The 13057-nt window shown below is 36.1% G+C and overlaps 1 protein-coding gene across 7 annotated transcripts in view; it reads left to right on the plus strand.

The window, feature by feature from the left end:
* The window catches only part of LOC128258943 (cyclin-dependent kinase 14), a 109488-nt gene that overhangs the window by 43026 nt on the left and 53405 nt on the right, over positions 1–13057 (plus strand). For all 7 annotated transcript variants that reach the window (XM_052990985.1, XM_052990983.1, XM_052990986.1 and 4 more), the window contains one exon: positions 3229–3306. In XM_052990985.1, coding sequence (XP_052846945.1) covers positions 3229–3306 — 78 coding nt within the window. The remainder of the gene's footprint in view (positions 1–3228; positions 3307–13057) is intronic.

Here is a 13057-nt window from a genome sequence, read left to right on the forward strand (position 1 = left end):
TGCTCGTCATATCATTTGGCTTGTGTCAACTGTTTGACTGCCGTTTTCTTTGAGGGGGTAATTGCCGGTCTGTTTTTGGGTAATGGATGCGTTTCGAAAGAAGACACTTTGTTCGTCCGCTGTTATAGGATAAACACGAGCAGGTTATTTGCACAGTTTACAAACTATTAGGCATAATAAATTGGGTTAATTTGACTTGATGCAGCAGCAGATATTTTCGAGTAATACAATTCCGGGAATAAGTTTTCCGTAAACATTTATATAAGCAAAGCTCTTAAATTTAATTTTTTTCATTGTTTGTTTATCGCATATTTTGAAGGACTTTAAATGGGTGGTCTAAATAATACTAGAAATAAAAAATACACTCTTAAAAGTTTGCTCCATAAGTTTTTTGTTTTTTAAAAACTATACACTACATAGTATATAGTATATATAGTATATATACATAATAATTAATATAATTAGTTATTGGACTATTTTTAGTACCGTTTGACATAGAACTCTTGAGTAAACACAATTGTCCTAATAAGGCAATGTTATCCAATCTATTAGTTGCGCCCAACAATTTCCATATTTCTCTGGCAAGTCAATAGAACCTGCCTTTCTACCTACCTTTTGAATTTTTGATTATTTGTTTTTCCCTGCTTCGTGTCTCCTCGTTATTTGTTGTCTAATTAGATGTCACAGACATTAACGAACATTTCCAGGAGTGACTGTTCAGTTCTCAGTGCTCTTTTGCTATTTTTTCTCGTGGCACGCCTGACTGGCCACGCCCCCAACCGACAGATATCATGGGCGGATGGGCGCTGGAGCCTCTGGGCTATTGAACCCACTCAATGCCACTCAACTCTACCTGTCTGTGAAGTATACATATATATATATATATATATAGTACTATGCGATATCGCTCGCCTTTGATCTGGAACTTGGTTGCCCACAATTTGTCGTCGTCGTCTGGCGCTGACATTGATTTTGATTGCAAACTTTGATGTTTGCATATGCAACTCATTAATGCAATGCCAGTTTTGCAACTGCAACTTTATCGTGGAGTACAAACTTTTAGCTGCCGCCACCGCCACCACTTTAATTAAATAAGTTTTCTCTTAACAACTCCATGTTTTAAGGGGTGGGCTGCCTGCAATATTGACAACAATTTATCAAAAACTATTAAGGCTGGCGCCATTTTATGCAAATCACTGTGCACAGTGAGTGTCATTTGTATGCAACCGCCCGGTTCGGTTTGGTGTGTCTGGCTCTGTCAACCGGCATTAGCATCAGCATCACCATCATAATCATATTTCCAGTTCACTTATATAGACAACAACAAAAACAATGCATCTATATGGTCCTCTTTGTTGGTAATACACAAAGAGAAAATTGTATTATTGTGTTAATGAGATATAAATATTTATAATGTTTATGTTAATGTTTATAATTCTGTAAAATCTAAAAATATATTTTAAGGAAAAATGGTATTCCATGTCAAAAGATTTTTTTAAATTATGATAAAATTTAAAAACTGTTAAAATATATTTTGTTTGCAAAAATATAAAAAGTTTAAAAAGATAAGACATTAACAAAAGTATTTTTTTATAAGGGATACAAAAATGAATTTAATATTCGAAAATGAATTTATTGAATTTAATATTCGTACTTTAAAAAATCTTAAAATTTATTTTAAAATTTTGTTTTTTCACATAAGAAACACCAAATTCCCAATTTTTCCTTCCTGTGTTCCGGTTCTTTGTTGTCATTTTACCTCCCCCTTTTCGAAAACCTCGGGTTATGTTTTTGAATAGCCATTCTAGAAGTCAACAACAGCTTATAGTTATGACTCCGATGGCCCCCGTAATTGAGTTGCAGTTGAAAAGAGGGGGAAAAATGGGAAGTGGGTATGCAAAGCACTCCATAGCCATAAATTGCTTGGGCTTGACTTGCTTCTTGCATTGTTTAAGCCAAATTGCTTTCGAAAAGACAACCAACCAAACCAAACAATACTCAGGGGGATCGAACAAGAAGTTATCTCAACACTACAGAATTGCACACACTTTATCGCCTGATTAAACACGGCTCACATATGGGTAAATAAATAACGAGAAATATGTACATTTTATAAAGCGAGTAAGTTATTTTCTGTATGCAATTGTCAAAGTCGCTTTTATTCTCGAACAAAACTGGTTTCCATGTTGTTACTTATAGTAGTTTTGTGGGCAGTCGAGGAGTGGATAATATTTTATTGGTTGTAGGGGCTTTGTGGAGGTCGTTTTGGAGTGGTCATCTCAATCAGTGTCAGAACAGTGACTTAAGAGTTGTGAAGAGTTTGACAAATGATTGCTCAAGTGCCAATTTCCTTATTCGGATGGCGGTAATCCAATGGAAACCGGGAATTCTGTGATGAGGAAGTGTAAATGAGGAAATTTGAATAAGAGATGTAGGAGTTAGATAAAATCAAACAATTAATGTATTTTCTAACACATAAAATATTGAATTTCGATTTTTATTTTTGCAATCAGTTAAGCTATTATGCAGTACAAGTTTAATAGTTGCCGCTGTTTACCCACTTGCTTTACTTTTTCATCTAACCACAAAATTCTCATTTCTGTGCCTTCTAAAAATAGCGAAAAAAACAAAATACAAACTAAAATCATTAATACAATCAACAAACCAGGAAAACCAGACACGCCTCCCATTGAAAACCCCTTAAAAAACGAAAACAGAAACCAATTTTCATGCCTCACTGAACATTTAAATAGGCACTTTTTGCTAAATGTTATTATTTGATCATTTCCACAAACAACAGAGTTAAAAAGAAAACTTAATTATACAGATGGATTCTAGAGGGAATAGGGAAATTCCCCCTCGAATACAAAAATAAATTCAGAAGTGCATTTCTATTTTCGGCTGAATATTTTTAGTTGGTGTAAAATTTTGTTGGTTATTCATTTGGGGAAATGGAAATGCAGTCCCCTCCCCAATTTTCTATCTCTGGGGTCACACTGTTTATTATGGAAGACCACGCTCGACTGATTTATGTTCGTTTATAACAACGAAATCTGTGTTTTGTTTCCTCTGTTTGTTTATTTTGAAGTTTTCCCAACATGTATCTTGATTGGAGCCATCATTATGCAATCACTGAATGTCACTTAATAAATCTCTCACATTTCAGCGCAATTAAGTGATTTGTTTGCATAAATGTATTTATGTAAATTTTTTCCTATTTACTTTCAGGCGTCACAATGCGAGAGAAAAAGGGAGGAGCCCTTCAGAAGCTCAAGAAGAGGCTATCGCATAGCTTTGGCAGATTAAGTGAGTACAAATTAATAATCGTTCTGTTATAATTAAATAATTTCAAGAGAAAATCTTTGGTTGGGTTGCCTTGATTTGTCAATATTCCCAGGAAAAAATCTCTCAATGAAGTTGAGTCATTCTGTGATTTGTGTGGCATGTGGGAGCAGTATTTTTCAAACAATAGTTAGTTATGGTAATGCAATAGTCTATATATATTTTTAAATGTATTAATGCTTTTGAAGTTGCGCATTGGGAAAAACTTGTTTAAATCAAGAAGGCGTTAAAGAAAATGTCAAAAGTCAATTAGATACAAAGTGGAAGCTTAGAATATGATGAAGAGAAAATGTAGTTTCCCATCAATTTGAAATAATTTGAATGCATAGGAAATCAAAACCAATTCATCTTAATTTGTTGTCATTTAATTCCTATAACTGCAGCGTTAAAAAACCGATTCCACTTAAATTTTTCCCATTTAAAACATCAAATATTTTCGCAGCTGTTATCAATTCAAAACATTTCCTGTCTCAAGAAACCCCAACTAAAATCAACTTTCCGTCCAAAAAATACAACCCGTCAACTCATTCCATCTCGAAGTTTTGCATTTAGACGAACAAAAACTGCAGTTCCTCAATTCTGTACTTCAGTTTTTTCTGACCAAAACACAATTCCCAAATAAAAAACGATGGGTAAGACGCAATTTTTATTTAAAAAACGTTTCTTTTGCCAGACCGCAACGGATACAAAACACAGAAAAAGTAGATGCAAAATAAATTCGCATTTTCAGACAGAAACTTATCGATTTTTGGTGTTGCCATTGGTGGAAAAAGCTTTTAATGGTCTAAAAAAGCCTTTTGATGGGTTGTCAGTTCAGCTCTTTTCGTTTTCGTTGGGGTAATTGAATGCACTCGTTGCCAGTCAAATGCAATTTGACAGACAAAAGAGCCCGGAATGTGCAAAAAATGGTGGGAAGTGTAAACAAATTTTGATAAATTACTTGATCGAATGCGGATAGTGATTATACGGTGGCCATTTTATGCAATTATTTCATGAAATGGAAAAATACACGTGAGTATAAATGCGTGAAAATTTTTAAACGCAACCAACTTAACTTTATTTAAATAAAGTGGGAAATTCTTCTTCCCCTACTAAGGTCATTTACTATTTTTGTCCTCGCTCAACTTTATTGGTAATTAGTTTTCCTTTTCGCTTTGGCGATGATAAAAGTAATAGTAATCAGCTAAAATAATAATACTAGTAGAGTATTCAGTAATTTTTGGAATTTCATAAAATTTGCCATGCATTTATGATGGTTTATTTAGGCATGACATGGAAACCCGTATAGTTTGCATCATGTTGACTCACTGAAAAACCCGTTTCGGTTGCTTGATTTTGCGGCATGCGGCTAATTGTCTTTTAACGCCCACGCAAAATGTTTTTTATTTTCGGTTTTGTTTAGCTTTTTTTATATTTTGCTGCCTTCATTTCTTGTTCCAGAAACTAGTTCGGCGAACAGCTGTTATTCTTCCCATAAGCGGAGCGATTTAGTATTTTTTTTGCGGCCTAGTCAGGGGCGTAGTTAAAGATATGGTGGTATGAATTGTAATACAAAGTTCGATTTTAAAGGTAAGCCCCTGAATAGCTGATTAATGGTCATGTTTGGCAGAATATCTAACCATATTTGGCTTGAGTATTTAATTGACATTTTGTGTCGGTGCCTTTGTTTTGAAAGACCGAAAATATGGGCCTTATATGGTTTCAAAAGGTGGTTGAAAATCTTGTTAAGGTTTCTATTAAGGATAAATTTGCAAATTAGTAATAATTCAAAGAAAAAAGGATTATTTATCTATCAAAAGTGAATAAAAAAATATTTTAAATTTTTATTTCTTACCAAAACATTCTTCATCTAGTTTTCTTTTATCTATCACTCTTCCATCAACTTTTCAACTCATGTTCAGTGAGCAATTTTACTATTTCATTTCGATGAAAGATGAAATTTTTAGCGAATTTTCTCCACCGCGTCCAATATGTCAGGGATTTCTCCTCGGAGTTGCAACTTTTGGTACAACACCCCCATCAACAATTGGGCAATCCTTCAAGCGGAAACAATTTCAACTGCAACTTGAGCTAGCATTGAAACAATTTCTCACGATTTTGCCATTTGGGAGCAGCTTCTGTGTTCGCCTCGGCTCATAAATGTTGCATTACCCAAAAACAAGAAACAGAACTAGTAAAGTTTACTTTATTTCAGCTGAAGTTTTAAATGTTTTCATTGCATTATTGAGGAGTTTGACGCAGCAGCAGCTGGTAAAACAACTGAAAAATGATAAAAATTTAAACCAAGGAATGTAACTCGGGTTGCAAGTTGCAAGTTGTCTGCCAAGGCCATTACAACAACCCACTAACAGTAGTTACTAGTAGCTGTTGGACTTGTCTTGGTTGTTTGTCAGCGAACTGATACTTGCAGCTTTACTATCGTTAATTGCAGCACGAGCTGCCGCTTGTGTTCCCTCCATTTTAATTATACCAAGCTATGTGTCTGTATCTCACTGTCGCTCCTTCTAAACTGCTTCATTTGCCGGCCATAAAAGTTATGAAGTTATAAGACGCTGCACAAGAAGTAAAGTACCTACACCTGACAAAAAAACCGTAAATTAATATCCTCAATAAGTTGGAACCATTACCCAAGCAATTTGAGAATCGCAGAGAGAGCTTGCAGTCAAGTAGGGAAATCAGTTTTGTTTTGAAAAGACATCATTAATAAGTTTTATTATCTCAAGTAAGAATAAGCTAAACATTTTTAGAATAGCAGAGAGGCACTTTATCCTCAACTTTGGATTTTTATGGAAATTTCCTTTGTAAAGTATAATTTTTTCCTGTGTAATTGGCAGTTAACTAGGAAATTCACGGCGCTTCCTCTTCAGCTTTGGATGAGTGCATTCCATAGATCAGAAAAGTACAGAACTGGAAACACATATACATTTACTTGCAGCGATCGAGATTTCTTTGTCATCTTGTGTTTTTTTTTCTCGTTGAGCTTTAGATAACTGAGAATGATTCATTGGAGTCATGGCTCTTGTGTTCGTGTTCTTTGATTATGTATATAAAATGGTTTAACGGTAAGAAAACATAGTTGCAGTTTTATTCTCAGGTTTGGGCTTAGCCGCTTTGTGCTGATAAATTTATTCACATCGAATTTCAGTCATGTTTGTAAAGAATGAATACTTTTATAAATTTTTTGCGTTTTTTATAAATAAAAAGAATTTTATTAATGTTTTAATTTTGTTAAAGTAAAGATTATTTATTTTTAACTGAGAAACGTCTGTGAAAGCCTTCTAATGCCTAATTTCTCGCAAACTTCGTTTTAAACTTCACTTAAACCACTTAAATTTGCCGAACTAGGTAGAGAAATAGCTACAAACTCCTCCAAACTCAAGTGAAAGATCCTCAACTTGTTTAACCAACAATTGTGACACTTATCCCACCTCCTATCTTTTTTTTTCCTAAGAAATAGAGGATAACTTTGCCTGCTGAAGTGAGATTCTTGAGATAACTAGAGGCTCCTTTGCTCCTTATCGGTGTTAATATTTTATGGCGTCGAATGTCCGACTTTGACACTTGGTTGTCGGCTATATCATCATCATCATCATCATCATCATCATCATCATCATCGTTGTCGTCTCTATTTCTTTGTGCCAGTGATACAGTTCTCTACACAGTGTTTCACCTCGCTCTTTACTTTGTTTTTATTCTTTTACTCGTTTTCGAAGGCTTGTCATAATCCTTTCTGATAACATTTTATGTCACAAGCCATGGCCAAACACACTCCACGTTGTCTATGGCTTTAACCCTTGACTTGTGTCCGTCCAACTGGCTGCCAGTCGCAGCCACTTGATAACTTTACACTTGAGTTCTCACTGTCGCTGCTATTTTCAGTCCTACTCTTCTCAATGACAAAAAAAAGCAGGAAAGAAAAAATGTATAGTATATAAAAGAATCAGCAGCCGAAGACGAAGCGCGATAAGCAGCTAATGGCCGCCGACTGTTGATGCTTCCTCCATCGTCTCGCTTTTATCTCCCAGAAAACTCTACTCCACCCTCTATATATAGTGTGGTATCTCCCACACTCACTTTCCGGGTCTTTTCAATGCCCACAGATGAGCTCAACTGGACCCTGCCCGCATATGTGCTGCTGATACAGTGATAACTGCTTTGAGGGGATTTTTTTTCATTTTGCGCATGATTCATGAAGTGGGGTCTGAGGTTTTCTGCACAAAAATGCGGGTCATAGGCTTTAAATTGATTTGGAAAACACCTTGGCAGTGATTAAAAATCAATTTAAAACAAATTGACTGGCTTTCGTTCAAGGCACTGTAAATTATAAGTACTTATGCAGCTTTTGTTTAATTTAGAACAAGGTGAACACATTGGAACACACTTAACATATTAATTTTAACTTCTTGAAACAACTCTTTCTCTTTCATTGTATTCTTTTCAAAATATTTTAGAAGGAAACTTAATTATTTTCTTAAAAAAAAGAGATTAGTTTCACCGTTTTTAAATATTTTCAAATAAATACCTATATACAAGAAGCTCTCATGCAAAAGATGATGAATTTTCTCACACTAGTTAAAAATCTCAACATATTTTAGGACAATTAATATAACAAATTAAAAATTTTCCCGAAACTATTGTATTTACTAATGCAAACACTAGTTGATAATTTAAAATAAAACTCTTACTTATAAATAATGGAAAATTAGTTGTTCAACGAATTTATAGTTACATTATGGCGTGAAAAAAGGTTGTTTTAAGTGTAAAGCAATATTTCTATAAACTTCATATCGAGTAAACACTGTACCGTTCATTCAAGTGCCACTGAGCAGATTCCGCTATCAGAACACGCATCGTTTCTCGCTTTCTCATCGCCTTTCAGCATTGTATTTACCCTCTGATTTGTGAAGAGCAGAAAACGCTACAGATGCCATCGGCCCCGCCCACCTAGCACCACCAACCCGCCGCCTTTCCCCTTAACCCTCCGATGCCCCAACTTATCTAAAGATTTTGAAGTACTATACGTATGTGTGGACAAATCCGCTTTGGTGGCCCGTTTAATATGTCATGTCATTGATATGAAACGTTCTTTCAGCTCGTTTCAGTTTTATTTTCCGGCATGCCAGCGAGATGATGATCTCCGCGACGGCCACACGTCGTATGAGTAATCACGCACATGACCTCTCGCTCGCTTAAGCATATTTAATGCAGTTTTTCCCTTCCCCATTAAAAATGCTGCACTATTAAATATGTTATACGAAAAAATACTCATATATAGTATGCTACATGTAACCAGCGCAAAATCCATAAAGCGGAAGATTTTTGTACGCCCTCAACGCGTTGAAAAGAAATTTATTCGGGTATTTTCTGTGTTTTATTACACGAATTTCTGAGCAATTTTAGTGAGACCTCTCACGTTAAGGGTTTTTCTCGATTTTTCCGCGCTTATGTTTGTGACATTGATGAGTGGCACTGGGCACTGAACTGCGTGTGGGTTTAATGGCTAAGGGGTCAAGGGTTAAGGCAATGGGAAATGGTTCTACATATTTTAGTTTTGATAAAAAAATGTAGTTAATACAAATATTTGATGTGATTTTAATATCTGAAATTGTAATTTAAATGTAAACCATATATTCCTTAAATAAAATGCATCAAATATGAACCATTTTAATTCTAACAATTTTCACATTTATTAAAATATTTTAAGACTCAGTCATTGATTTGAATATGCATATCATTTAAGATTTTGATTAAATATTTCTTTTAAATATTTAATATAATATTTTGAATGCAATAGTCAGATATTTATTTTTACTATTATATTTTTGTATTCATTGGTTGTCAAAACCTTTAAAAATGTTTAAAGATTTTATCTGTTTACAACTAAAATTATGACAAAACATTAGGTGGGCACTAAAATAGCTAATGAAATGAAATGTTTACAAAATAAATACAGATGTGTTGTTAAATGTTTAAAAGAGAACTACGAGCACTTAAAAATTTACCTGGCAGTCCCTGAGTTGCATTACATCACTAGCTTTGTTCTACTTCTGTCAATTATGTGTGTTTATCTTTTTTCACCGATCCCCAAACACATTTCCCCATTACAGACAGCTTAACCCCTTGGGACCTCGTGTGCCCGGGATTATTCTGCATTTTCGCCGACTATCATTGACTGTCCATAAACATTTTTCTCTTATTCCATTTTATTATTTTACTCTCTGCCGGTGACAGGCGTTTCGTACATGTTCGATAATTTGTTTTTAAACGGCTCATTGTTGCTGCTGTTGCTGCTGTTTCGACTCTTGTCGAATGGGCCCCATTACAGGTACATGTGTTGTCTGCTTGTCTGGTTGTCTGGAGCTGAAGAAGAAAAAACCAAAGATTTTTTATGCCAGGCCAAGCGTCAACGTTGCCTGGAAAACGTGCCTCGAATGCGAGCAGGGGCCCCGGTTTTTTCCCTTTTTTTTCTTTGGAGGCTCACCGCCCATAATAAAAGTATTTTAAGTGAAATTCACAACCTTCCGACGTAAATCGTAAAAATTTTGTTTTCAATGCGGCTTTTACTATTTTCGTTGTTTGGTTTCTTTGGCTGCGTGTACTGTTTTTTTTTTCTGTTGTCTGTTGTTTGGCAACGCGGTTAGAATTCAATTAGGCTGGAGCAGTTTGAGAGTCATTTTGCCATTAGCTACAGAGAAACATTTTTTTGTTATTATTTAAGGAAGAAATATGTTTATATTAATAAACTTTGTTTGGAGAGAAGCTTAAAAAGCGCCTCTCCACTAGATTCTCAAAACGAACACCTTAGCTACGGAAAAACAATGTACTCATAAGTTAATAAGTAAAGTTAAAGTTTATGTAAATTATATTTTTTTATAATAATATTTGCAAGTGTCCGGCTAGAGAAAATACTTTCCAAACCAATTAAAGTTTATTAATCAAAAGACCTGACCTTAAAAAATATTTTAAAGTGTATGGCTAATGTTGTTTGCCGCCACTTTGTCTGGGTCCCATTATTTTCTTTACAACTTTATTTTTGGCATCTTTTGGTTGTTCTTTAATTTCTTTTTCGTCGTTGTCTTCAACTCGTTCAATGACTCTGAATTTTGTAGTGAATGTCAAGGGATCCTCCTTTGCATCCCCTATCCGTTGCCATTTCTTAATGCAGTTTTCAATTTGCCATTGCTGTTCGTCGTGTCTTTGTTTATTGTTTATCTATGCCGCTGCATTTTTTCCCTTGTTGTATTGTTTATTTTCGGTGGCTTATGCTGACGTCAAACAACTTTCACGACATTTGTGATCGGAAGACGAAGACTCTATCACGTCCGTGCTCTTTCTCTTCCAACAATCTCTTCCCTTTCCGATTATTTTGATTTGTGCATGCAAAGTGCACTGCCAACAGCAGCAGAAAAAGCTGGAGCTTTGGCGATAAACACAGCCAGCCAGACACCGCATAAACAAGGAAAATGCTAAGAAGAATTGGGAATGGGGGGCGGCCACAAAAGGCTTTTCGCATTTTAATAGAAATGTTCTGGCGTCTCGCGCGGCGTCAAGACTCTCAGGCTCAACTGATGTTCCTTATTGTGGCTGCCGATAGGAGATATGAGTTTATAAAGGCTACACTATATGGCTAGCGTGATTGTTGAATATGAATATGTTGAATATGAGAAAAAAGTTAGATGAATCTTATATTTATTAAACTCACGCAATTTAAAAAAGTACCCAACATCACTTAAGATTAAAGATATCATCCTCTCTCTGCGTTTCTGATTAAGTCAAGCTTACTGGAACTAGCACAAAACACCTTTCTCCGCGCTTCTCAAAACATTTACGTTACCTCTTCGTTAAATTTAAAGCTTGTTTGCAAGAGCATTCTGCTGATTTCTATGTTATGCTATACAGTTCCTCCCAAATTCAAATACACGTTTCTTTAAATTATACATGAGTAAGATTGTGAAATGTTGTAGAACATAAATCTATAAGCTAACCAAACCTAGCACAATGAAATGCGTCTCAAAATATTTACCTCACTTTCGAGCAAACATTAAATAAACCTCTTCTCAAATTTATTCCCACTTTAATCAAAAAATGGTTGAATTCAAAGCTCGTTTGCCAAAGAGCATTCTGCAAATTTCTATGTTGTGCTACACAGTCCGTCTTTTATTCCCCTTTACCCCTTCTATGTGCTCATCATCGATTGCTGTCTGACTTTTAGCCATTTGTGGTGGCGCGGGTCTTCACCCATGCTCTCCGCTGTTTGGTGGCGCGTGACTTTGAAAATCTGCATTTGCACATAGATTTCGATTTCCATTCTGTGGCATATCCCACAGACTTATGACTGTCAATGCAATGCAGACACACGGTGCTCAGACCGACAAAATAACAAAATATTATGCTACGTGATTTGGCCGGCATTTGGTTTGAATGCCGACTGCCGATTCCCGATGCCTGATTTCTGATTGCGTTTCTGCAATTGTGAAATATTCTGCCGCATTGATTGCGTGGGCGAATAAAGCTGGCTGGATATGAAAATGTGGAGTTCTGAGAGTCGCAAGCAAATTGGTTGCCATTTGGTTGTTGCCCCATGAAATCCACTTCAGCGCTGCCCTCTTGAGTTGGTGACGTCGACGTCGTCGTCGCCGCCCACTTGCTGCCACAAAAAGCGTAAACATTTAATTTCCATGTGCCACAGGGAGCCGAAACAAATGCAAAATAAACCAAGTGTTAAATATTTGACATGGGGCACATCCACATGACAACAGGAGGCAAGATTGCAGAGGAGTGGCCTGCCTTGCCTGGCCGCCACTCACGTGTAGAATTTCTTCTTCAGCCTAAGGCTGGCAACTTTGCTGCATTTCCTGACAGCTCCAACTGTCGGCATTTACCCCACAAATCTAGCCAAAAAGGCCACCCAGCTGTACACTGGTCTAGGTTTAAACAAATATACCTTACTTAAATAATATAATTAGATTATTAATAAAGCATAATGGAGGCATAATATGCATCTGTTAAAAATCTACCGAATATTATGAAAAAAAAAATATCTAACCTACAAGCCATCTACAAAATCGCCTCTCTCCGCGCTTCTCACAAATTTGACGTTATTTTCTTTTAAATTAAGGTGGAATTTGGTCAAATAAGATGTATCTATAAAATGTCTACAAAATGTATCGCAAGAAAGTAATACATTATCTTACCTGTCTTTTCGAATGTGTGGAAATAATCATCTAGCACATCGCCCCTCTCTGCGCCTCTCAACAAGTTAACCTTACAGGTAGTACCTTGTTACTAATGTCTGCCTTTTAATTTTATTTTCATTTAATTTGCCTTAACCTAAGAGCACTGTGCTCTTCTGGCCATGTCATGTGCTTCGCTAATGACTTTTGCTTGCCGGGCAGGACGCCTTCACGTCATCAGGGCTTTCCCGGTCTTCAGGAAAATGTCAGTGTCGGCGCCCTCGCACTTCATTATTTTGAGCTTTCCAGCGCACTCGCTCACTCTGCCATAATTTCTTCTTTCTTTTCACTTAAACTGGTTCAAGGTGTTGACTCAGGGTGCATGTGTGTGTGTCTGTTCACAACAAATGTGGCACCTGCATCGAGGTAATGGCTTCCTTGTCCTCTTTTCCTTCCATCACAACCTTCAACCCAACAACGCAACGCCCCCATAATGTTTTCCTGTTTTCGTTTATTGTCTGTCATGCGGCCGTAAAATGATT

This window comes from Drosophila gunungcola (assembly GCF_025200985.1).
Source record: "Drosophila gunungcola strain Sukarami chromosome 3L unlocalized genomic scaffold, Dgunungcola_SK_2 000005F, whole genome shotgun sequence".
In the NCBI taxonomy this organism is placed as follows: Eukaryota; Metazoa; Arthropoda; class Insecta; order Diptera; family Drosophilidae; genus Drosophila; species Drosophila gunungcola.